At 36.1% G+C, this 27,550-nt stretch overlaps 1 protein-coding gene and 1 long non-coding RNA gene across 2 annotated transcripts in view; one reads left to right on the top strand and one right to left on the bottom strand.

The window, feature by feature from the left end:
• Positions 1 to 27,199, top strand: part of LOC136789771 (uncharacterized) — a 29,837-nt gene extending 2,638 nt beyond the window's left edge. Inside the window, exon 3 of the long non-coding RNA XR_010828692.1 lies at positions 25,862 to 27,199. This is a non-coding gene — a long non-coding RNA (uncharacterized lncRNA). The remainder of the gene's footprint in view (positions 1 to 25,861) is intronic.
• ATP6V0D2 (ATPase H+ transporting V0 subunit d2) lies at positions 22 to 16,294 on the bottom strand. Its single transcript, XM_013172395.3, has 8 exons — positions 16,007 to 16,294; positions 10,208 to 10,379; positions 8,200 to 8,378; positions 6,348 to 6,427; positions 4,435 to 4,512; positions 2,402 to 2,578; positions 959 to 1,036; positions 22 to 421 (listed from the first exon to the last, which is right to left on the bottom strand). Exons 1-8 carry the CDS (start codon positions 16,134 to 16,136, stop codon positions 260 to 262), a joined length of 1,056 nt encoding a protein of 351 aa, XP_013027849.1. The 5' UTR covers positions 16,137 to 16,294; the 3' UTR covers positions 22 to 259.
• Positions 27,200 to 27,550: the final 351 nt, after the last annotated feature.

The following is a 27,550-nucleotide window of genomic DNA, read 5'->3' as shown; positions in this document are numbered from 1 at the left end:
GAGAATGAATATGCATATAAGGCCTTTTCAGAGACTTTTTATTGATCTTTTAAATTAAAATGGGCACAAAAGCTATGAATGAGTCCATTAATATTTCCTGATACATATATCTATAATTATATTACTTTTTTGTCACACTGCTCTATAGAAGGAGAATCAGTAATACAGCTCAAAACATTAACTTTTAAAATAACATTTTTCTTCTTTTATATGAAATAATACTTCTTTTCAGGCACAGTAGGGTTATAAGTTCTCAGATTTAGAAAATTGGAATGTAGTTGTTAATTTTGGTTCTGTGTCTCTGAGAAATGCATTCAGCAATCCATACAATATTTCTGCATTCTTGTTCCTTTAACTTCACATAGGCATAAAATACTCCAAAATGAAACTGGTTATTGAATGCAAGCACATTCAGCTTTACCTGTGGAAAAGATTAAACAAGTATTATGATAAAATATTAAAGAAGGCAAATGGGATTTTTAAACAGGAGCTTTCATCATGAAAATTTCTACATAACTTTGCAATCATGACTGATTAGGAGACTCTTGAGTAGAAATATAATTGAAATGTCATCTCTGGTTATCTGTTTTGGTAACAGACTACAGCAGCATTACAGGCAAGTAAAAAGTAAAGGGCAGCGGTCAAATACGTTCTTCAGTAGACTATTCAAAGGAAATTTCACTAAGCATTTTACATGGTATGGGGTTCAAGTAGGCTATCAGGGTAACAGTTCTGTGGCTATTCTTCAACAAAATGCCCTGGGATTTATTTTATTTAAAAAGATTAATCCTGTTTCATTTCATTGAAAAGTCGGCAGTCATAGAAATTCTGTGTTTTTGAATACAAAACTGAATGATGCAATATAGTAGAATCAAAAGCATAGTATCTCATTATTGTTTTAATTGTTATTCTAGGGGGTTAACTTACATTTTGATATTTTATGGTTAGAACCTCTTACCTCATGTTCAAAAAATGCATCTTCCAGTGTCTTTTCTCCAGCGTCACTCCCTACACCCTCAAACACAGCCTTGTATTCCTGAAAGCATAGACAACCACACAACAGAAGTAAGGTACTTTTGCATTCTGTGTATCACAGCTATCTTACTTTACTTTATTAATTAATCTACATTAAGTAATCTTTCTCTGTGGAACTCATGTATAGATTACAATTTTCTATAAATCAAAAGTTGAAAGCATATAGTCAACAAAAATAAATAGGAAAACAAAAAAAAAGGTGTTTGTTCTTGTGTTTCTTATTGCCATTTCCTACAGCTTAAAGTAATTTTCTGAAGGCACTAAAAGAGACTGACTGCAGAATGACACATGACCTTTCACTCCTTTGGATATAGAGTACTGAACTTCTTGTACAAATAGTATCCATCAGAGCCAGAGTTGTAAATGGAGCCAAAACCCTGAACTCTGATCCTCACATGGGTGATCGTTTTATTCCAGTAGTCAGCTGGATTTGCTTTATCTGCATTAATATTGTAAGCCATCAGTCTGATATGTAACTGGAATATTCTGCACAGACATATTTGACTTTGTTTCTTATGTTTTACCTTTCTGTGTGTTTTGCTTCTCTGTGTGTTGGTTATGATTTTCCTATAAAGTAGCAATGCAATACAGATCTAGTACAGTGGTTCCCAAATTCATCTAAACGTCCCACCTTCACATGAATATACTCAATCTGTACCACATTTGATATGGTGACGTACTTCTACCATTCTGCTTGTGCACAGGAACAGGTATGGAGAAATCAGTAGACTGTACATAATTTTGTTTGGTGTACCTACTTTGAGATAGGTTAAATATTAAAAGTAATCACAGTACCATAGCTAATTCACAGAGCAAATGTTCCATATTGGTTCATCTTTAATAGCAGTGCTAGCTGCATCAGTATTAATAACTCCATCTACTTCTTTGATTCAATCAGTGATTTAGAGAAAAAAATTAAGAACATCATTTTATTTTTACAGTACCCTAGCAATGAATCAGGTTTGCAGTCGTGTGGCATGAATTATTTTATCCTCTTGTTTTAAAATGACTTACGTTTTTGTGCCAAAATCAGGCAGCAGCTGTGAAGTGAACCTCATTTTGGGGAGGGTTAATGAAGTAAGAACAGTTTTGTTTATTATGATGTGATTTAGTGGTATTTAAACACTGCTGTAAGAAGAACTTTGTATTGCACTAGGATAATAAGTTACTCTATGTCTTTATATCAAAGGCCTTTGATTCAATATACTTATCTGTGGGATCTTTTGTATTTGTGTCTTTGATGAATCCTTTATTCTTTCAAAAATGCTTTCAACTTATGTGAATTTTTGTTACGATTTTGTTGACATCAAGAGATGTTAAGTATTTTTATTTTCATTTTTTTGTTTTAAGAAATTAGATTACGTACTGCATAGTAATCTGCAACACACTTCACTTGCTCGTAGTCATCTGCATTGGCCAACAGGTGCAAGCCTTCTGGATACAGTTTTCCGCAGGTTGGATATAGCTTCTCTCTGTCATCTTTACTCAGCTCAGTGCCAAATGAATTAATGGTGATGATAAAAGCACGTCTGTCTGCCTCAAACTTAATGCATAAAATAAGGAATAAACAGGCATTATTAGAGATCTCAGTACAAAATAACAGTTGTTTATTTGTTTGTTTGTTTTGTTTTTGTTTCATTTTCAGTAAGCTAAACTATGGAGGCTTAAAAAATGAAACTGTGAATTAGAAACGTCTTATTTTACAAATTGGAAATTCTAGTTTGCAAATACTCGTTAAATTTTAACTAGAAAGTCAAACAGTGTTTTGCAAGCACAGCTTTTATTCTGTGAATTTTGTACTGAAAATATCAACACTGCTACTTCCTCATTCCCCTACTCAGTTGACAAGTTGTTGACAAAAAATCTCCTCACACACCCTTTTGAAGTTATGAAATAATAGTCTTAGAAATAATAATAATATATTGAAAGGATCAAGGATCAATGGCACTGTTCCGGGATACCTCAAAGTGCTGCTGAGAGTAAAGGTTGAATGAAAAATTTGGAAAAAAATAGTTTCTGAATGCACATATTTAAAACAATGATTTAATTCTGTGGAGGAGGTTGTTTACCTGCGAAGTTAAAGTTTTCAAATGTTTCAAATAACAGTTATTTTTTAATACATAGAATCAAAGGCTGTATTTCTTATCCCAGGTTTAAAAGCCTATAGTATTTTCCCTGCAGCAGCAGACTGAAGGTCATTCGGATGACTAGATCTTGCATTGTTCTTTTCTACAAGGCAAAATTTGACCTGCCATACTTACAACATTAATTAAAAATATGGCAAATAAAAATAATCTTACCCAATTCTGTCTGATTTAAATCTGTTCTTTTGTCCTGAGATCTAAACTGACTATGGTTTTCTTTCTTCCCTTTATTATTATTTACCTTCACTTTTTAAGAACATGGAAGTGTTCACTCAGAAGTGTCTAAAAACTTCTGAGTGAAAATACAGCATATGCAGATTTTAGGCAGCTTGCAACTTTTCCTGTGCTGCGAACTTTTGAACTGTTTTGAGCAGAAAGGTACCCTTTTCTGTTGAAAAAGACTGACAAATGCCATTGCGACACTGTTCTACAAATTTAGCAGTGAAGCACATAAGTCCTACTCCTATGTACTGGAACACTTTGTAACAGGTACCCAGCTGCCCTTTGGCACTGACTTCAGAGTGAGGAAAATGAATAAACAATACAGAAATAATGAGAAGAAAATAAGTGTGCTTGAAAAGATTTCTAGCTAATGAGTAACAGGGCCAAATTTGACTTGCCTTATTAATACGAACAGGCATATCAGCCCTAGTGAAACTGTTTTGGAAGGATGAATGCTTTGCTTTTTTAACCTATTAAAGCCACGTAGAATTTAGCTGGTAGTTTTGTAATATTTTGTTGGAAAAACATGCTCAGAGGCAATTGCAACCAATGCTACCAGGTATGGGGCCTAATCCTGGGGTGGTTCCCAGCTTGAGAAAAATTGCAGAATCAGTCACATCCAGCCAGACCTCTCAACTCATCAAATTATTGGCACACAAGATTCTCTGTAGAGGGTAATGTCAGGATGCAGATAGTTATTCAATTACTTGGGCCTCTTCATTGCTGCAGGTGAGGGTGGAGTCACAGGATGACCATTTGCTAATTGCTTTGGTTTCCCTATGGAAAACTGAAGCTTTGTGTCTGCTACCTGAGCATTAGCAAGGCACCTCCCCCCTGGACTAGCTGTTTCTCAACTCAGGAGGTAAAATTCATTCTGGAATAAAGACTTCAGTACCTTTCAGCAATACAGTTATTATTCAAACATCTGACAAATAACTGCAAATGGAGAGAGAAGAAACAGGAAAAGCAAAGTGACTTAATTATAAAAGCATTTTGGAGTACTTTCGTGTACAATGAGTGAATTTTTTCTTACCTCAAGAATGGGTCTCATTATTTCTGCTGTAGTACCTCCTTGTTTTTCACAAAACTTATAGAACGCCTCAAGATAAGACTACAAAAAAGAAGAAGAGAAATATTTTAAATGCTCCTTAAGAAGTTGACCACATAGTCATGAATCTCATTTTCAAATACTTCCATTAACTTTGATAATTCTACCTATGAATTTAAATTCATTTATGTGCTTAATTACTTTGCTGGATTGAATAGTAAAATGCAAATATCATGTTCTTACAATATATATTTAAATGTTTTTAAAAGATGTTACAGAACAAATATTATGCTTTCTTTGCTCTCTTTTGCATTCATAAAGAATGAACTTCTTTAGCTCCATTGAGCTTCCACTGCATAATAAGCAGATGGCTGAAGGCAACTCTGCGTTTACAGTGTGGAGGAGGGGATTTGGGTATATGCCACGGCTGTTTGGCCAGCACTATGAGGATACACAAACTAATCCCTACTGCTCTACCCTTCAAAACCCTGGATTAGGACAGAACAGTGGACAAAGCTTCTGTAATAATGGTCTGCAGAACCCTCTGGTCTATTGAAGAGTCCCTCCTTTGCACCCATTTCAATACACCTGAGCAGGAAGGACCCCACATACCTCAGAAATGTAGTTCCTCCTGCCTCCCCCTCTCTCAAAATACTGTCTTAAGGAACATTTATGTTATCAGAATGCATTTGCTACAACTCCACACAATCTTGTTGAAGGAAGCTGTCAGTAGCTATGCAATTAAGTGAATTTTAAGTAGAGATGTCTCGAGGCGGATTTGCTGCATGGGGTTTTTAGTTAGATTCTGTATAGTTCTGATAATAGAGCTGAAACGTAATTGATCACATTGACAGCTGAAGCAGAGGAGAAAGGATATGTTAATAATTTAGAAGTGTTTGCAGAATGATCCCCCTGACACTTAGCAGAGTGAGAAGAAAAAATATAAATATTAGTTTTAATAAGTGTAAATTTGTGGTAATACAAATTTACAAATACAAATACAGGAAATAAGAATCAAATCTGTATATTATCAAACAGAAAGTGTCTAGTTTATTAGTAACTGATATTGTTAAGAATAATAGGAATTAGCAGAGTATTTAAGAATTAAATATCGTATCGGAATTTAAAAATATCATTTCTAAGTCAAACAGAATTTTTTTTTCTTTCCCCTTAATGCAATCAGATCACTTTAAGAATACTTCCTGCAGTCTGGGGCATCCACTGTGAAAGACAACAAAAAATCTGAAGAGAATGTGATGGGAGAAACCATTAATGGGATGAAATATGTATAGCCTTTAAAGACACCACCATAAAAGTATTGATCTGTGTGCTAATATTTGTAAAGTACCTTGAAAACACAAGGCACATGTTAGATGCATATCCTTATGGTAGTGTGTCATAGCAATCCTAAATATAATTTTAAAAAGAATGAAAATTAAGCAAAAACATTAAGTAAAAAAATGCCATCTAGACTCAAAGCAATTAGACCTTTTTCAAATCACATTTACCTTTTATGAATAAAAATAAATGTTAGCCAAAAGCCTGCCTAGGATTATTTAGGAGCTAACAGTTCTGTGGCACTTGGTAGACAAAAGATTTATTCACAAACAAATGGATCTGGATATTAGCCTGACATCTAAAGCTTTTTCATTAATGAGATATTAAATTAGATTTTGGATGCAGACCTAAAATTTGAAATCTCTTCAAACATTGGAGTAGAAATCAGAGTAGCTGGATTTGATTCCTGGACTTGTCATCATCCAGGTGACCTTAGACAGCTTGCTCCATCTCACCACACTTCTGTTTCCCCATCCATAAACCAGGGTTAATGATACTGACCTCCTCTTCTAAAATGCTTTTAAAACCCCAAGTATTATTGTTATGTTGCAAGAACTTGCCTTGTACAGTTTGTTGCGCATTATTTCAATGTTCATTTCATCCAGGTCATTTTCAGACAAGCAGTCTTGAAAGAAAGCAGCTGAAAGCAGAATTTATTATATTGCAATATGAATGTACATGCTGGTAATATGCATCTCTTGTCTATTGCCATTCACCAGTGCATGAGCAAGGATCTGATATTTCTGTTGTATGAGACAGAATGATACACAGAGAAGAAGAGAAATCCTCTTGATTTTCTGCTTATCCTTGTACTCCCTCCTTTTTAATAAGAATCTGTTGTGAAGAGAATCAATCAGTGCAGCAGTCAGAGTCCACATCTCCAAAGACCATCAAACGGGAAATGTTAATGAAAGCCCTAATCTTCTCTGAAGTAGATGGTTTGGTCATTAGGGAGATTTCCCAGTGAGGAACAAGAAAGATAATTTTTGTCCTAAATCACACAGGTATTCTTCTGTTGTTAAGGAGAATCCTCTTTCCTAGTTTACCTCTTCCTCTTTGGATATGTTTGTCAGTGGGAGAAAGGAGGATGCAACTAGAAAGGGGCACATACTTTGACCTTGACCATCTGTGCTTCCAGGTCCTCTGAAGAACTGGCTAAAGAGCGAGCTTTTGAACAGGTAGTCAGGGGATGAAGTTCATTTATGTGTCTGGGCCACTTAAAAATGCTATATTAATAACTGGCAAAAGTTTTGGGGTCTTCTCCCTTGTACTCTCCCATCATCCAGCTGGGGGATGAAAGACATTAGGGGGCATAGCCCTGACAGTTTCCTTGAGTATCTGATTGTCCATGAATTTCTGTCATCTTCTTAAAAATCTGATAATGCTCAGTATTAAGCATAATAATAACTGATAATAACAACATTTGATAATAATAATAATTGATAATGCTCAGTAATTAAACATATATATATGTATTAATTGGCAATAGATTAATTTTCAACAAGTTGAGTCTATTTTGTCTACAACACCAATTGGTAAGGGATCTCTGTCTCTATTTCAGCCCACAAGTTCCTTTTTTGTCCATTTTTTCCCCCGTCCCAATGGAGGCAGAGAGAGAGCAAGCAGCTGAGTGGGAATCAGGCTTCTGTCTGTGGCCAACCCACAAACCCACCATACCTTCTTGAGCAGCAGAACCCTAAAACACACACAGAGTACTCAAGATGAGGGCACACAGTGCTTCCGTATATGGTCAGATCCATTCAGATACATCTTATTTTCTGTACCCTTCCCAACAATGCCCCACAACTTGGTATTTCTTTGTTTGTTTGTTTGTGTTGGCTACTGCAGCACATTGAGGAGAATTTCATCCAATTTTCAGAATGTGAAGTTCCTAGCCCTGGCTCTATTTTGCCTTTAGAATTATTCCTTCAGGATGGGATTGTCTGTGTGCTTGAATAATGTCCAAATCCTCAGGAGAGAGATTCTAGGTTATACCACAACATCTAATATTTATTAGTAACTGTCTGTTTCTTGATCCTTAGTGGGGGATAGGCAAGATTTTATCTTACATTTTTTAATTATAGATGCAGGTGTTGAAATAAAAATGTAGATGCTCTAAATCAATGGCTACTTTGGGTATAAAAGATATCCATTACTCTTCTTGAGTAGCATGTTTTCTTTGTGTCTGCTATCAAGGCTGATACAGAAGCTGTTAATAAATGTTACCAGAAAAAGTCCTGAGCACCACTTCAGAAGTGCTTGTTCCAGTTTCATCAGCCAATTATTTAAACATTTTTTGTTACCAAAGCACAGCATATCCAGTGGAAAAAATGCTACTCGATCTCAGATGTTCTCAAGTATACAAAATTAGTAGTTTTAAGAAGCAAATAAGAAGTAATTTGGTATTCCTACCTAATGGTGTGTCAACCAAAATTGCATTGAAGAGCTCTGTGGGGTTTGAGGCAATGCTGACTGCTTCCATTTGCTCAAAACTCCCCAGTGGATGGCACTTGGGTACCAGTTCAGCTATGGGTCGCTGATGTAATGTGCCAGTTATTAAAAGAATTACGTTGTCAATCATGTAGCTGTATCTGTATTTGAAATAAAAAGTAAAATAAATGAACATTAGCTTTATGATGAATTTTGGTTTGAAAAAGTACAAAAGCAAGATTTTTGAAAATTAGTAAAAGCACTAAAGTCAGAAATGACCACGGTATTTGCAGGTATTTATATTCACTCTTTATCAATGTCTCATTTATCAAAAACAAACAGAAGTTTTAAAATTGCAAGTAGGCAACACAGTTTTTGGTTTAAACCACATGATGACTGGTTTGCAAAAAAGACATTTTTAAAGAAGGGGAAACTGAAACATGCGTATAATAAGCATAGCAGCTGTGAAATGTGGGTTTGATATATGTGACAATGCATGGTATTGAAAAGTAAATCACCTGAGCTAACGGCTTCTATAGTTTGGGATTTTGCACTAAAACTGCAGAGTTCATGCAGATGGACCAGTCTTAGGCTTTCTTCTCACTCAGCTTTAAACATCCTCTCAGGAGAAAACAATGAACAGAGTCTCACAGATTTCTTATTTATTGCTAAAAGTTTTCAGTAGAAGTTTTCTATAGGCTTCTTACTAGTTTTGCTGTTGGAGACTGGTAAGAGTTTCATCAGTGACTCAGAAATGGAAATGTGAAAGCTATTCCCTTGGGATGCTTATAACAAGGATGCCAGTCTTCAGCTTGTGCTGTAGGTTCAAAACACAGCTAGCAACATACAGAGATTACTATGATCTCACACAAAATCTGTGACAGAGCTCAAGGATCTGGTGATACATAGTTCAGTGATGCAATGGTTTTGTTAAATATCTTAAACTAATGTCTCCTTTATCACAAAACAACAGCATACAGAGTGTATGCACACATGTACATATGCATGTCAATCAGTATAAGAAAAGATCTGCCATAATTTTCATATTTTCACTTTCATTTCTCTGAAGCAAAACCTAAACATTGTATACCAATAGGTTGGAGCTGTCTGTCCCAGGGCAGTCTCTAAGATCCTGTTGATATAACAACCTAAAACTGATTAGTCACACTTGAACAAAAAAATAAGAATACTGATACTTTATTTTACTGTTATGATAAAAATATTCCTTGAAAGTAAGACGAGCAGTCTTGTGATCTTGTCAGAATACATTAAAAAGATAAGACCAAGGGGAGTAAACAGTTAAGTAAAATATTCTAGTGACATTTCACTAATCCGTGTTGTTATACTGTTATAAAGCAGAACCCCATTCTTTCCTTAAGGTTAAGTCATTTATTTACAAGTTTTGTCTGTTTATAACTGCATAGAGATCAGAACTTTCTCTTCATCTGACATCAAACGGCACTTGTGCTTTTAAACAAAGCCACTTGGATCTAAGTATCTTGCTACATACAACATAAAGTTGTTCTGGTTTTAATGTTCAAATGGTATAAAAAGTATGGTGGGTATACGATGTGTAGTCTTTAAACAAAATCTAGAATTTGCCACATGCCTAGGAATTAAATCACTGGATATCATGAAATTGTTCATCTTTCATGAGTCACCCCCACAAACTTATTTTTGCAAGTTCTCTGACTTAAATGACATTTGAAAATAATAATAGTTTTTTCTCAATCTCCATCACCACTCTAGGCTCTGTACGCAATAAAAATCTGCTTTTCTTGTGTTCTTTAAAATAAGTAGTTGCAAAGACAACAAATACTTTCAGAATAGATATTAGAAAATAAGGTATGTAAATATTGCAGTATCAAAGTAATTTCACTATTTTTGAAATTTAATGTAAATTCCACTAAGATGTATTTACATTGTTTTAACCTGAAGCTGTGGTTTTGCTTTGAGTCTATAATTTAAGCAATGTGGTAACATTACTTACGTGATAAAATTCAGAAAAGTTGCAAGTGGTTCAAAAGCATGGTTTCTAAAGTAATGAAATTCTGTGAGTAGCTTTGTTTTCAGTTTATCATCAATGGTGGAAATAGTGAGAGGGCCAGGTTCATTAGCCAAGAAGTTGCCATAGTCTGTAGTCTGTAGATGTAACTTTAGATCTGAAATTAGATTCAAGGAAGATCATGAAAATAAACTGCCATTATATTGTCTACAAATCAAATCAAACAATATTTAAAATGTTTAAAATGTTCCTTTGTAATGTTATATTTTCATATGAAGGGTCTGATCATACAGAAGATTTTACCACAGATGATACAGAGTAAATGCATAATTACTGCAAATTTATACTGCCTTCTCCAAGTAAGACTCATTGCTACAAGAAACCACAAGTAGTTTACACCTTTGCCATAAGTTTTACTCGTAAATTTAATTTACAGTCACAACAAGCTCAGTGTCAATTACTGCTGTCTCTCACCTCTTCCCAGTTCAATGTTTTGATTTCACAGATTTATTCAGGGCACCAGTATTGAATCATTATAATGTGTCAGTTTTGTCTCCTGTGATAGGGTGGACTGTTATGTATCAAAAAGAATCATCCTGTAACTTTGTTAAGATCTTCAATTTTCATGTGAAACGTTTAAATCTCATGTAAGACTATAATCTCATGTAATCAAGCTGCCTGAAGAAAATGAGAGAACACATCTTGCCTGGCTCAGACTCCGGTCTCCAAATGAGGTCTGCAGGAGAGTGCTTGAAAGGGCACAGTTACCCTCCCTTAGCATTTCTGTTTTGGCTTTGCCTGATTTATGGCTGCTATTAACAGATCCTAAGAAGCTGTTCCAGAAACTTGGGTTATTGTGACATTCTGCCAGGGCTCCCACCATGGTAACTGGAGAAAATGGGTTGATTAGACAGCAAAGTTGAAAGAATCTTTTATAATATCAAAGAATTAATTTGATAAGTTTCCTCTGCTAGCTATTTTCTACCATGAAGCAAAAGTAAAGATGTGAACCAGTTCTTAGTGTTCAAAGCAGTTTAACACTTCCTTTTAGAAAAGGCCCTGCTATATTGTGTAATTATGTTCAAATGCTTTATTAAAAGTACCATAAATTATAGATTGAGATAATGTTATAAGGCTTTAGCATTTATAATTATTATATTTCCATATAAAAAGTGAAATGATATTTAGGGAAATGAATAGCAACACTCCCACCGACTGAATTAAGGGTGTGTCTACAAGAGAATTTAATACGCATTAGCAAGGTGTGCATTTATCAGTAGAGTAGCTACTCTTTCCTAACTCCCTGCATGCATATCTTCTTAGTATGCCTACACTGAGACTTAATGCAAAAGAACTAGTGTATTGCAATTCTGACTCCTAAGTCTAGCACTAACACTACAAGATAGATAACCCTTAGAGTTTTTTACGTGAGTTTTGCTGGCACTACAGCTCACTCCAGTGACTACATCAATGCACTGTTTTGGATAGGACAGTGTTGCTCAGCTAGCACTCTAGAACTGGTAGCATTTCTCTAGATTTTCCTGCATGAGATTGAAGTCACGCTGTCAGTTTAAACTAATTGATTCTTAAAATAATATAGGTCATCACAGAACTGTTAATGAAAGAGAGCACTGGGGAGTTGTTTTTTCAATCATCAGAGCCATATACCAGGAAATAGTCATAGTTTCAGTACAGGTTTCTATCCAGGAAGAAGAAAAAGAATCCAAATATGAAAAAAGGAAAATTACTTTATTCAAGAGAAAGATAAGAAAGGAGAGAAACAAAAATGCAGATTTATGACTAGAAATTTATCTAAATATTTAAGACCAACTTAAAAACAAAACAAAACAAAAAACAATACAATAATATTTTCATATAACTGCTACATTTCCTCTGCAAACTGATAATTTTTACTTTCTCTGTACTGCAAAGAAGGTAAAAATACTCGGTGTATGGTGCGATTACAATACACTACCTCATTACATGCAGAGAGCCAAAATCTAGCTTTCCTCAAATCCTTTCCAAATGAACCAGATACCTACCCTGAGTCACACTCTGTAAATGCATTCTGGACACAGTGGTTTCCAGGAGCTTAGTACCTAAAGCAGACTGCAAAACCCAAATATCAACCCCAAGTATTGACCATTCTGAAATATGTTTAGTATAATGTGATGAACAGAAACCAAAACCAACCTACTGTGTGTAGTGTGTTTCTGACAAGACTGGGATTGTCTGCCTTGGTTCTCTTATTGTCTGAGTGGTTTCAGAATCTCCACCAAATCGCAAGGTATAAAAAAATATTAGCCATAACACATGATATAGTCCTACCTGGCTCTCAAAATTATGGAGGAAATACTATGGCCAGGAATATTGGATGAATGACCCTGTCACTTCCATGGCCTATTTTAGAGAAATATTTCTTATACCCAATTTAATAAATTCCAGCATGCATACTGTATGTAAAAAACAGTAGTCAACCTTATGCCATAGCCTTGGCCAGAACAATTGAGAAAATAATAATCAACAAGCTCCAATCATATAAATCAGGATCATAAATCAGAATCAGAGTTCACACCATGGCAGAGAGAGGCTAGTTTAAGATGAGTGTGGTTAAAACACAAAGAGTACTGGAAGAAGTTGAACCAAGCATTAGTCTGGTCTCTAAGCATCAAGAACACAGAGTCTTGTGTGACTCCTCACTTTAATAGCCAGCTACCATCACTTTTCATTTACAGTTATTTCAGCTGCTGCATGCTGGTGTTCCAGCACTGGCAAGCTGTGAACTTATTTCATTGGTGGGAGCAGAGCTGGACTGCTTATCCTTGTTTGACCTAGCCTCCCTTCTAGAGAGCAGCGCTCTTTCCATCACACAAGGAATCAAGGAAAGAACAAAGCACTGAATGTAAAACCTCACATATTCTGCCTCAGTGCCAGCAGTGTTGCTCTGGGGATCCCATTCCCCCGAGACAGATGATGCTGTAGGGCCAGACTGGTAGCATGCTGTGTTGCAGAGGTTCCAGCCAGTCTTGCAGACCACAAGGTAGCTCCATGAAAATGATAATAATTCATACAAGCCCAAAAGGATGTTTAAATTCAGCTGAAGGGCACTTCTCCTCTCTGTGTGGCCCTGAATTGAGAGGACGTAATGCTAACTTAAGCCACTTAGCAACCTCTTTTTAACTTTCCCTTTCACTTTTCTATGTACCCTGTTATTGCCAAGCAGATGTAAAGCTCTAACCCATGTTTTTTGTTTGTGGTTCTTCTGTGTTGGCATTATGGTTTCTCCTCCAGAGATATCAGAACCACTTTGAAATTAAAAGATCTTTTTGATTCTATTTATGGGTTACTTGGGGTGGTTTTGATTTTGTTTCTGCTTGTTGGTTTTAGCATATTTATAATATTTTTAACTTATGCCACTTTTTGTGGTCTGGTACAATGCCACAGAATGCACAGTGGTGTAAATTTATTACCTTTGAATGTGAATACATGAATTGAAGGCATTATAGGACAAGCAAGGTAGTACTACAGCACAAATGCATATGCTGGATCTAGCTCCATTTTCTGTAAGATAAGGGTCTGCTTTTGGTGTACTGTACACTTGTGATTCAGCTTCAGTACTAGAGCATCATTTACGTGCAGAGAGGTTTGTATAATTAACCCCATTTACAAATCCAATATTTCTCTTATTTTCATTTTAAATAGTATGCTTGGTAGATAACTGACGGCAACCTGATAAAAAATAAAAATCTTTTTCTACAAGTAGAAAAATGCTACAGTGGAGATAGTGATGTTCTGAAGCTGATTAGGAAAAAAAAAAAAAGGAAGTGATAGAGGGTACTAAAGATATTCTTGTAGGCAGCTTGATGAAGGCTGTTCTTGCTGTAGCTGAAATGCATTTACATTCTAAAACTGAATGAACATTAGAAAGAAGGTTCAAAAGTAAAAAAGTTGCTGTTCTTTCTACTGTAAGTCTTACTTAAGAAATGATGTCACCTCTCTGTTGTGATCTTCCCATAAGGAACAGGGCACACTCTTAATAAAGGTTCAGATATCTCAGTAATGTTTAAAAACTACTCCCTGGTTGTAAATATCTTTCTTGTAAAATCACTAAAAATGTAAATAATTTCTAACCATTCTTGTGTCTCTTGAACAGGAGCAAGAATTCTTTTGGAAAGGGTGAGGAAAATATTATTTCCTTGTATATTTTGAAAAATATTTAAACTTGTCTATTTTTTATCTTATTCAGAAATAGCCAGGATTTTATTTTATTTTTCTCATGGAGCCTTTGGTGACATCATCTCCTGAGTTCCTCTGCGGAGAAAAATGGAGTAAGAACAAGGTTTAATGATTCCATCATTGTCTTTCCTGTTCTTTACAGATGTCTGAAGCTCTATTAGCTTTTCCTAAACCATGTGTAAACTCATGGAGCAGGACCATTCAATTTAAGCAGTTAAATGCAATATCTGTAGAGTCCTTAATTTTCATAGATCATACACTGCTGGTTTTGTCCAGCTGACATAAAGAATATATTTCAGTTCTCAGAGTAAGTGTAAGTAAGTGTTTACATGTGTTCTGTGTGTCCAAACTGCCACTGTATGAAATGAAGAGCTGATGCAGCTCTCCAGCTTATCAACTGGAGTAGGCACATGCACTTGGTCAGTTCAACAGTTTCTAGATCCCATTGACTGTACTGAAAAATCTCTTTAACTATGAGAGGATTTTTTTCCAGCTGACAGCTAAATACCTACATCTACCTATTTAAATGCAGCTCTTTTAATCTGCAAGATTAATGGTGTGCAACCTTCCCAGGCTTATACTGTAACAGTTTAGACAGCCTCAAGACTCTGATGCATGTGGGAGTCATCACGTTCTTCACTTCTCATTTCCTCAACTCTATCACTGCATAGACAAAGCAGCTGAAAACAGAATGAGCTTATTAATTCTTGTTGTTCCTTTTTCAAATGAATCTAATATACTCCACATTATAGATGAGATTTCAGTATACAGTCAGCTTTTGTTTGGGGTCAAGGAAATAAATTTATGTTCCTTTAGAAAGGTGAATTTTTCTGTTGCCTTTTTGTCTTGCCAAGTGTCCAAAGGTATGTCATATGATTTTTTGTACAAGTCTGTCTTCATCAGGCTGTGACCAGTCTTGGCCACGGAAAGCTGCTTTGGAAACTACTGTGTGTTCTTTTATTACTGTGGCAAAGTCACCTTGAAAAAAAAAAAAACAACTTTTTTTTTTTTTTTTAAGCTTGAGAATATTTCAGTTTTCTACCTTTGTGACATCTAGTTTTCTCTTTGTGGTAAGCAAAATGTCCTTGACTGCCCTAGAACTCATGAAGTAATAAAGTACTGAAATTATATCCTATATCTTTTATAGAGAAATTCAGTGCTGAATGGTAAGCTTTTAATAACATTTTGCAAACTATTTTGTCCAACTGAAATGTTACAAAACTTCCATACTTTTGTAGTCCTGTACAATGGTTAACATATGTGAGATTACCAATGACCATAGGAAGTCTGTGAATGAGATTTCCAAGATTTATCAGTAAACTAGAAAACCCCATCATCTGGACCACTTTGCAAATCACAGTCTGTACAATCCTAGGGTAATCTCAATGGAAATTCATTAGCTTAAATATGAGAACAGTTCTTAAAGGAAATCAGGGTTATGTCTGGCTTTTAAGATAAGGCTGTCAATACTTCAGTCTTCTACCTTCCATTCTTCAAAGGCCCAAGCAACAGTATTTCTTCCTAAATAAAATAATCCAGCGGACTTACCTTCTAGTGTCTCGCACTGTGCTAAATTGACATAGTCTGCACTTGTCAAGATCCCAGCTTTGAACCCTCGGACCAGACCCTCCAAGTAGCCATGGTCCACATTGAAGTAAAATTCTGAGTATCCTGGCATGGAGAAAAGGAGATTTGAGCTTTCTGTTGGATTCTTGATGGTACTGAGTATTTGCCACCAACTGTTTTCCTCCTCTTTGGAAGGAGTGACAAATAGTCACTGTTTTCCTGCCAGCCTATGATTGTGTTTTACCAACTAGTTTCTTCCTGTTTCTTGCTCCAAGTATATATAGTTCCAGTATAGTTGGTGCTTACACAACAGCCAGCCAGCAAATCCAACTCCCTCCTGTCAGAGCCAGAAAATGAATCTATTATTGTTGAAAGAGAAGCCAAAAAGGGAGCATGAGATTTAACCTTTGATTGCAAGAATGCTCTGTACTGACTGGAAAATAAAAAGCTTATTAAAAAGCTTGATAGCATTTTCATATTTCTTAAATATGAAACAAACAGAAAGTTATCTGTGAATATATATTGAATATTTCCACACTAATATGGTCAACTGCAGTAGACCACAGAAAAAGTATCTCATAAACTATTAATGTAACTTAAATGCTTTTTAAGTATCTGTGTATGCCTTTTTATTTCTGACTACTCAAAATTTTCTACTGCCCATCACTATTGATAAATATGTATATAAATTATAAGAGTCTTATAATAATTACTGTGAACATTAGATCATGACCATAGGTGCTAGATAAGTGAAAAGTCTTTGAAAGGTTCAATTTTCATTAACCTTAAACATTAACACTTAAAGTGGATATCCAGAATTTATCTCAAAACCATAATTTGTCAAAGATCAAGTCAAAATACTCTAGTTATATTCACCAAGATGTGGAAATAACTCATATTTTTTCCTCTTACAAAATAAAAGATTGGAAAAATAAGAATCTTGATTTTAGTAATGCAAATTTAGGGCCTTTGTAGACTTCTGGATTTTGATTAAAAATTAAACTCAGAACTGTGCTAAATCTATCAGTGAATTTTATACTGAACTGGTAAGTCTGCGGCCTTTCAGATTTAGGTGCCCCCAGTCTGACTCTTCATAGTGGCTACACTTCTGTAATCAACACAAAAAGTCTTTTTTACCCCCTAAATTCACTATCACATGCAACATATGTCTTCAAGCTTTGCTGGAAGGGGAAGACTCATAGTGCAGTAGGTGATACTTAGCTATGTAGTTAACTGGAGCTCAGGAACATTTCAGTGAGGTGTTGAAGACTGCTGTGTGGTTGGAGGGTTAGCACCAGCAACAGGAACTACAGCAGCTGTCTGCCGTCTGCATCTCAACACTTAGGCTCGGTTTTCAGTGCTTTTAACAAGTTTGGTGCGTTGTGTTGGCTGAAGACGTGCAGCTTGGGTTTTCTATTGATCTCTTGCATTGAAACGTGGCTGCAGTGAGAGCTGTGAGCTGGCAGCCACACAGGCAAAACTATGGGACTTTTGTCCCTAACCTGAGAGCTGAGTGATGACAACTTGGTACTCACCAGGTCATTCCTGTCTATACTGCCTCACTCCTGGCCACAGCACAGCTCTGCATGCCACACAAGGAGGCATGAGGTGCCTGGGTGTTTGCTGCCCAAGCAGCCACCCTAGGAAGAAGGTCACTAGCTACCTGGCTTCCTGGCCAGGAGTCCTCAGTGGGCTAGCAGGAGCTATGGCCCACATGGCAGGCCAGGCCAATACTAGTACAGTTAGTACTAGCAGCTTGAAGGTTGAATTAAAATTGACTCAGGCTGACACGGTTAATTCCACGCCTGTAAGCAACTGCAGGGGAAATAATGACAGCATTTTGGACATTTAAAAAATCACGTGCACCGATATGCAAAGTGTAAGTATGTGAAAATTCAAATGGTGCCCGGGGTATAGAAGTTTCCTTCTTGAAAATTGGCCTAGCAATTTTCAGGAAGTCCGGTTTTAGCATTGCAGACTTAACCCGGCAAAAAAACAAAACAGATGACTCCCCCTTCCCCAAACAAGCTATTTGCTTTTGTCTCCCAAGTCTCCATGCCCACAGTGTCCAGATTCTCCTGTTGCATAGAATGCAAGAAACTGACAGAAGTTTGTTGGTGTTTCAAAATCCAGGGAAAACTTTCAAGGTATGTTACCACAGTCAGTGCTTCCTATTGACATGTGAAGATATCTGAATTTTAATTTAAAACTGCTTTTTTGATGTTGTCATCATCGTTGTTCTAGCTTGTTCCACTCAACTGTCTGTTATTAATTTTTTCAAGGAACATAAACGAAAAATGAAAACACGGGGGACTCATTATTGTGTACACTGTAAGCAGTGTTTGTTTTTACCCTACACATCTCTAAAAGTGTGCATTACATAAACAAGTAATGTCTTGCAGCAGCTGAATTCAGGCCTCCCCCAGCTGCAATCAGAGTATCAGAAGATGGAACACGTCCAGCTGGTGGCAGTCCAAGCCTGTCCTGCTGAAGAGCTTCCAGAACTCCAAACAGCAGAGCCAGTGCAGAAATGGCTTTGCACTAGAGCCTAAATTTAGTAAGGTTTGGGGTCATGTAAATACTGACTGGCAGGTGCAAATACCACCACGGGTGATCCTCCAGTGAGAAACTGCTACTACAAGATCCAAAAATACTGCTTTCGGGCCCATCATGTGAAGTGTTATCTCTCAACAAACTTGTTTCATGAAATCTCTGTATTTTTGAAAGATTTCACGTCATCATGAAAGCAGGCTAAACTCTTGGGTGATTCTATCTATTAGGGGATAAAGAGTCCAATGCTATAATCTGGGTTAGTAGGCTGCATTCAGCATCATCAGGAAATGGTTGTTTTTTTGTTGTTGTTGTTTTGGTTTGGTTTGTTTTTTTGTTACAAGAGAAGTTGTGGTTGAAAGGAGACAGTTTTACCAGTGACACTTAGAAACAATGCACATAATTAGAGACCTGAGTAAATTTTTATATCAAAATATATGAAAGAGTATCTTCATTATCTGTTGTAATTTCTTATAATGAATGGCTGGTACCATATGGATTCTTCAGTGTTTTGGGGTGGGTATGTTTTTATTCAAAAAATATATTTTTTTATATTTATGAACTTATTTAGATAGAGCTATGAATTGACTTTAAAAAATGACCATGTGAGAAAATACAATACTCTCACCTGTTAACTTTATGGAGTGCAAAGGTTGAGATATATTTAAAAGAATTTTCTATCAGTGAGCTAAGCAAATACTGATAGCTTGTTTGTAAGCAGATGTTAACTGAGGTTAAGCAGAATTAGCAATACAAAACTGTTCAAATCTACGAGCAGAATTTAACCTTTGATATCAAGGTTTCTGAGAAACTGTGAAACAAAATGTGCATATTATTTAACCACAAGAGGTCATCCTAAGACTGCTGTAAACCACCGCCAGTTTTTTCACCTTCACTAGAAGAAATTGACTTGGAAAGAAATACACAAAAAGTTCTGGTGTTTTTAATTTGTTTTCAACTAATCTAATGTTAACAATAAAAACCACATATACTCAAAAGTGGCAAACAAAGTATTTCCGTTTTACATATATTTTTGCTACATCTACAGATTTTCTCTGAGCTTCCTCTTTTCTCTCTCTCTCTTTTTTTTTTTTCTTTTTTTAGCAGTGTTGACAGCCACGAGGTTAATGCTGATGATCAAATGATAAAGAATCAGCAGAGGAGTGAGTAAGGCGTGTTATGTGTTATACCAGTGGAATGTTGAACCTAAATCACATGAATTAAACTTACTCCTTTTTTCACAAGTACTCAAAGATAATAAAACAAAAGTCATTGAAGTCGTGATTGCACAATTGCTTACATATATAATCAGCATTATATGTGCCAGTTTCATTGTTATCAGTATAAAGTGCTGATTCAACGTGTGGGTTAAACAGATTTCTTTATCTCTGTGTATAGTGTGACTCTTTGTTTATATGTGGGAGATTTTTGACATAACACTCTATAATTCCTACACAATCTGTAGAAAATGCACCTCCCTTATATGGAAATCAGAAGTGTTTTTAAAAACATAACCTGTTGTCTACTTTCTTTCTTTCAGCTATTCTCCCCCCAAAAGTAAATTGGATAAAATACATACATATAGTTAGATCAGCTAAGAATTATTAGGAGCTGTGCGTTAGACATTAAAACTGTTTTAATTTTCTAATGCAACTTAACAGTATACAAACTGATTTAGAGACTTTCAGAATGCAGTGTGTCCAGTGTTGTGGATTTTTTTACATACATTTGTACTGGGATTGAAAGCCAAGCACATCAGAACTCCCTAAACTTCGTAAATGTTGGAAAGTTTGTGGTCATTTTCCAATGGAAGGATGTGACCCTTTCCAAAAACTTCTTCCAGAATATGATCTATTGAAATCCCTTATTTTCCAAAATAATAGTGGAACAATTTTGATTGCAGGGTGTGGACTGAGATTCTGCCTTTCTGAGGTGTTGAATACCTGCAGCTCTTGTAAGATGGATAGCAAATACATTTAGGTACCCTGTGCACCTTAGCACTCTAAGTAGCTAGAAACGTGCTACCATGGGTAGCAGAAGCGTAGCTCAGCTACAAGTACGACAATTATGCTGGTCCCCATTTCTGTGCTTTGCTGAGCTGCACTCATACACAAAGAAATAGCCCATAATACAGCTGCGTCTTGTGTGGCGGTTTCTCCCTGATGGGCAGCCCAGGTCCACCACACTGCTCTCTCACTCCCCACCCTTCAAAAGAAGGGGTAGAAAACATGATGAAGTATTTCAGGGGTTGAGATGACAACAGGGAGATCACTTGCCAATTACTGTCACAGACAAAAGAGACTCAGTGTAGGGAGATTAATGTTATTTACTACCTCTTGATAACAGATTAGAGTGGCGGTGAGAACTAAAACACCTTCTCTCCCCACCCACCCTCTTCTAACTCCTCCCTCGAGCAGCACAGGGGAACGGGGCCGTGGTCAGTCCACATTGCTTTGTCATTGTCAATGCTTTTATTGCTGCACCTTCATGGTCAGTCTCTGCCCCTGCTCCAGCACGGGTCCCCCACGGGCGGCAGCTCCCCCCAGACCCCTGCTCCTGCGTGGGCTCCTCTCCACGGGCTGCAGCTCCGGCCCGGGGCCTGCTGCTGCGGGGGCTCTCCATGGGCCGCAGCCTCCTCCAGGCCACATCCACCTGCTCCACCGGGGGCTCCTCCACGGGCTGCAGCGTGGAGATCTGCTCCGTGTGGGACCCGTGGGCTGCCCAGGGGCCTCTCCACAGGGCACAGGGGAACTGCTGCTGTGTGCCTGGAGCACCTCCTGCCCTCCTTCTGCACTGACCTGGGGGTCTGCAGGGCTGCTTCTCACTCCTCATTCTCCCTGCTGCTGTTGTAAAGCAGTTGTTGTTGTTGTTTTATTTTCCCCTTCTTGAATCTGCTCTCCCAGAGGCCCACCCAGTGTCGCTCACTGGCTCGGCTCTGGCCAGCAGCAGGTCCCTTTTGGAGCTGACTGGAGCTGGCTCTGATGTGACGTGGGGCAGCTGCTGGGCTCTACAGAAGCCACCCCTGCAGCCCTCCTGCTACCAAAACCTTGTCATTTAACCCAATACACACTGAGTACTCAAAAATTTATTAAAATTGAGAATGATGATAGACTATACCTGAATAGACACAACCCAGCTTCCATGCTTTGTAGCTACTTCTAAAGCAAGATAAAGGGGCATGCTCATGCAGATCTTGTTGATAGCTAAGCCTTTATGCACAGGAGGCAGTATTTGTGTACCAACAACAGTTCTGTACCTAGCAGGCACACCCAGTGCTAACCCACCCAGTCAACTTACACGGCCTTTGCTGAGAGCCTTCACAGCAGTAATGCACCCCCAACTTTCCTATCTCAACTAGCTTTTCATACAATATACATAAAATGCATCTTTTATTCCTATTCCTTGTTAGAAGTGTTATTTTCATATTGGGTTCACAAACATCTCTCACTGATGTTATAAAATATCAAAGATCTTCCTTTTTCCCCTCCTACACCTTCTAAAGCTAATCAAAGCTAATCTAGCATCTTTGTAGGTCAGCAAGCCTTTTTTTTTTTTTTTTTTTTTCTTTTTGGTCTTTGTTCAAGGAATTACATGCCAGTGTAATAGTGTAATAAGATGGATTTTATCAGAGACTTAAAGTGGTAAGTCTGTGGAGAGAAGCCAGAAGAAAATCATTATTGATAGATGTAAACCTAGAGAAAAGCAGATTTAAGAGAATTAACAAAGCTCTGGAATGCTTTCAGAAGTGAAGCTGGAATTTTACAAAACTTATGCACTCAGTTACAAATTTGGGCTACTTTAGTGTGAATAATTTGTACTTTAGGGGTGGGGCTGGCATTCACATGAACTCAGCAGCCTTCTGCTCAGGACTCAAGTTCTGGCTACTTCTACTGAGGACTGCAAGAATTCACATCCTGGCTTTAAGGCCTTTAAGCCGTTATCTACACAGTGTCAGGACCTTTTTTTTTTTTTTGCTATATTAATTTTTAGTCCTCTTACTGACAAGTTTTTAATGCAGATGAATACCCTTTTCTCTTCTTCATGAGCCAATTATTCCTTAACTGCCACAATCAACTGATAGTATCTTCAGATTCAGGTGTCATAAAGGTTTTATCCTTGATACATCCTGAAAGCAAAATAAGATTGACAAAACTTTAAAATAAAAAGTACACACAACTCAGTATGAAGTGCAAATGGTTCATTGCTTCCCCACAGTCACAGTTCTCTGCTGTCTCAGTTCCCCCACCCTGAGGACTGCAACTTGAGTGGTTTCCTCAGCTCCATAACAGTTTATGACACAGACTCAAATTCTTAAAGTTAATTTTGCTGATAAAGTAATTGGACATTAAAATCTCTTTTTCATTGTCAGCTTTATCCACTTCAGAAACTGGTCAGAAGATGTACATGAATGCAAAATGCAGCCTTCTGTTAACATATCACGAAGCTGATGATAGATAACAGAAGGATACTTCATTTCTTGCTCTTTAAGCATAACAGCTAAGCACATGAAGGCAACTGTGAATGTGTTTGTTTTACAACGTGGGTCATACCAGAAGTCTGCTAGCTGTCTTTTTATGGCAGAAAATTGCGTATCATAATAAACAGACAATTGTAGAATTGGAAAAACAGTTTTTACTGTACTTTGAAAGGGTAGTTCCATGAAGGGTAGAGTTAGAAAGTATTAACTTTTGGATATAATTTAAATGCATTTATACATTATCTCAAAAAAAAAAAAATGTTTCAGATAAAGTCGTAGCAGGTATTGTCAAAATTCAACTTTTAGCATTGGTTTCCAATCTAACGGATAGTAACATGTTTCTAACCACAATGAGTTCTTGTTAATTAATTATTAAATGGGAAAGAGCAGCTATACCTTCCACACATTGAAAAGAGATCCCTTATTATTTCTTCAGCCCTGTAATCTTGGTTGTTTCACTGGTTCTTACAACTTATGTTATTTTATATTCTACATATATTCTGCACAAATGTGCAATGCATCATTTAGAAATAATAATGTACACACATGCAAGATGAGCCTCTTCACAAGAGCTAACATGGGCTGTGATTTAACATGTGTAATAAATAAAATAAAATAAAATAAAACAAACAAACAACAAACCCTACCATAAATAGGTGATATTGGTGTCTAAAATGAACATTTAAAAAATACATATAATTATTTTTAGTATGTTATTCAATGTAAAACAAACAACACAATGAATTTGAAAATCAAATAGCCCTGGAGCTATTGTTTCCACTTCCTGACCTGACTGGAAACGGAACAGCCAGGAAGAAAAAAACGCCTTTCTGAGGGCATGGTTTTCTGATATTTTTAGCTTGGTTGACTTTCCCAGTGCTTAATAAGTGAAGATGATATTAATGTGTATTGCTGACAAATGCACAATTTAAGAAAAATGAATATGGGAAAGTGGACATTGACAGGGATGGCTTTTATTGAAAATTGTAAGAATAACGTGAATTAGGATCAAAAAAGGAGGATACCATAAGATGGATAGGTTATTAAACATTGTCAAAAACTAGAGAGAAAATAAGATAGAAGAACTAGATTAATCGAGATTAGAGAGATTTTATTGCAAGAGAGAGCAACTGGGGAAGGGATGGACACTGAGATGTCTTCAGTCATTTGGGGTGAAGAGCATCTACATTCAGTTTCATGCACATCGTTATTACAGTTCTGCTTTCTATTTATTATTTTTATGTGTAATGGTTGTGAATAAAGTCTTATACCTTTGTATGAACTGCAAAATCACAATTCTGTTTTAACACAGGAATGAATAACTCGGGAATTAGTTTGTTTTTTGTGTTTGGTTTTTTTTTTTTGGTTGCATGAGTATTGAAGATGTGATTGATGCATACGTTGTTCAGCTTCAGACTTGAAGCCTGTTGTGTTGTGTTACAAATTTGTCACTAGATGGAGCCAGACACCCTTCCTAAAATGACATCAGCTCACAGCTGCTGTGCCGGGAATGATAAATACGCAAAGACATTCTAACGTAAATCATTGTATATTGTAAATGGGGAATTTAAACTTGGAAATGTGTTTTTTTATTATTATTATTCTATATGAATATTTGATTTCAATTTCAGATAAGCATTTTGCTAACTCAGATACCTCTTAAGAATTATTCAAACGTAGAATTATTATTTTTAGTTCTTTTTTTAACCTCATCTTCGTGAGTGGTTCTTAACTGATACAAAAAGTAACTCAGAAAACAGTCCATATAACATTTTTTTAATGTATGTAACAAGAAATAAAAAAAAAAAAATCTGGTTTGTATGTTTTGTAGCTACATGTCTAGTTACAATTCTGTAAATGTCATTTCACATACATGTAAATGTAGGCAATCATTTCTTTATATTTTGTGTGAAAATCTCTTTTCAAGGTTGATTACTTTCAAACATAGTGATGTTTAAAAAAAAAAAAAATCAAAGCCCTTTCAATCACATCTCAAGATTTTTAATTCAAGAAATGCTGATGGTAAGGTTTAGAAATTTTCAGAATATAGAATTTACAATAAAGAAATCCTCTTGATTCCTGGATTGATAATGATTCTTTATCAAAATTTAATGAATCTGTTTTCTACAGGACTATATTTTCCAAAGAAAGATGGCCATATAATTTTACAATAACATTTCAGGGTGATAGTTTTGTACTTTTTATAGAGTACTCAGTGATATCTTTTTGTTTTACATTTTAATACTTAAATTTCAGTTCACAGCTTGATTTGCTCCTATTATGTTTTCCCAGTTCTGTGGCTTCAGGCTTAGAAAATAATACCTGAATGTGTAATTCTGACGATTTATGAAATGACTGAGGTTTTTTTCAGTTTTGCATTTGTGTGGTGTCTGATGTTTTTTAAGGAGCAGATGGTCATAGCTACATCATATAAAGTGAAATCAATGTATCAAATATTGTGAGTTTGATAATGCATTTGTTCACTTCATTTCCTACACATGTAGCAGAATAAAAGTTGTGTTTGTTTAATTATATAAAAGGACTAGAAAAGGAATAACCATCAGACACAGTAAAGACAGCTTAGAGCTGCTGCTGGAAAGGATGAATACAATAAATCTTAAATTAGAAAGAAAACAGAAATTATATTCTGTTACATTTTAGTAATCACCTAACTGTAAGGGTTTTTTTTATATATAGATTGTTTGAGCTCTGATAGATGGGAATGTCATTATTTAATTAATCTCAGTCTTCAGTAAAATGTCAAATTTGGTTTTAAGCAATTATTGCTATTTTTTGATATTTGGTTGCAGAGATCTTTGTCCCTCTTTATTCATTCCTGGCTGAACAGAACTGTACTTCAACGTTACTGCACATTGAGTGGCTGAATGGCCAGAGCACATAGTCAGAAGGACTTCAACACTAGAACTATGAAAGTACTATTCAGGGTAAAAGTTCTGAATATCACATTTTCCTACAAACCCAAGTAAGTACAAATCATGGGAAAGGTTACCTTAGGACAGTGCCTTCTTTTTTTACCTTTTCCAGCAAAGAGTCATATACTTTGTTCAAAAAATGTAAAAATATTTAACAGTGATAAAATATAATGTAATGCATGTGCTTCCTTTATTAAAATAAATATGCTAAACTTTCTTTAGTGCCAGGGCCTGCTTGTCCATATTCATATTTACCAAGGACAGGCGGGAAAGATGATAAAAAAAAATTATTCCCCATTATTTGCGTAGTTGGGATCTGATTTAGCATTAAAAAGTTAAAACATGGATTTCTGTGGCTGCAAACATCATGCACACTGCCAGGAGTATTGAATTAAACCCCTTGGAGTTTTGCATCTCAGGCCCTCTTGATCCCAGACCCAATCTGTCAAAAAATAAAGGTATAATGAGTTGCCAAACTTTTCCCACTCTTACGGACAGGATGAGTGCCAGGAAACAGATCAGAACTTTGTCTGACTTCAAGTAGAAGTTGATGTTGTCACAACAGTAATTGTAATAAAAGAAATATATATGAAAATCTTAAAATACCTTGAGAGGAAAGGATCTGGTCCACAGAGCCCATAAACAGCACGTTCATGTCTTCATAAATAGAAGCAGATTCACCAAACACAAACTTTAAGCTTTATAATAAAATGGGAGCTCTTGATGCAAACAGTTATAGAAAACAGGTAAGTAACTTGCTTAAAAATAATACCATGAAATATCTTTTTAATTACCGTGTCCTATGTATTATCTTGAGCAAATTATATTTATAGTTCCTTGCCTTTGGTATTATGAACAGAAGTCAAATATGGTGAAGGTTTAAGTTGGTACTATACATACAGTCTTTTCACTCCTATTGCTACCTGTGTGCACAAATGGTTAGAAATGGAAAGAACTCCAGTTACACAAAAGATCATTTACCAGGAAAAAAAAAATAGTTAGGTTGGGCTTCTCACAGTAAAAATTGCTTTTATTCATACTTCTCTACATCTACTACTGCCATTCCAGGTAAATCTATGGATTCCACTGAGTTACATAGAGTACATAAATACAGAAATAAGGAACAAGTGCAAGAAAAAGGTACTGCTGAACAGCAGCTGGTTATTGTCTTCAGTTTTATTCATAGAAAATATGGGATTTTTCAACATAGTTTGTGAAATAATATATTAGTTAGATACATTCATTTATCTACCAGTTTTTTGACCCAAGGAATTTAGTTGGACTATAACCCAGAGAACTTCCAAGTGGTATTCACAGGATGATGCTTCTCAATGACTTTGAAATATTCATAACTATAAAACAAGACACCATAACAGAAATCACTAAGATTTCTTTTCAAATGATTGTGATTTTTTTTTCCACTGTTAATTTTAATGCTTTCCCTCCTCTTTCTTCTCTTGTTCTGCAAAGTAAATCTTAAATATGTATCGCTCGAGTACTTATCTGTTAAGTTCATATTCTTTGAGAGGCTTCTGTTCTCTGATATTTTTTCCATGATTAATCCAT

The sequence above is a fragment of the Anser cygnoides genome, chromosome 2 (assembly GCF_040182565.1).
Source record: "Anser cygnoides isolate HZ-2024a breed goose chromosome 2, Taihu_goose_T2T_genome, whole genome shotgun sequence".
Lineage (NCBI taxonomy): Eukaryota > Metazoa > Chordata > Aves > Anseriformes > Anatidae > Anser > Anser cygnoides.
This window is presented reverse-complemented; position numbering and strand designations above follow the sequence as displayed.

Excerpts from the sequence above, each read along its gene's own strand:
- ATP6V0D2 (XM_013172395.3), bottom strand. The coding sequence starts at position 16,136 with ATGCCAGGATACTCAGAATTTTACTTCAATGTGGACCATGGCTACTTG. Across the intron at positions 2,579-4,434 it reads TAATGAGACCCATTCTTGAG|TTTGAGGCAGACAGACGTGC; the intron begins GTAAGAAAAAAT and ends TTATGCATTAAG. Across the intron at positions 1,037-2,401 it reads GTGTTGCAGATTACTATGCA|GAATACAAGGCTGTGTTTGA; the intron begins GTACGTAATCTA and ends CTATGCTTTCAG.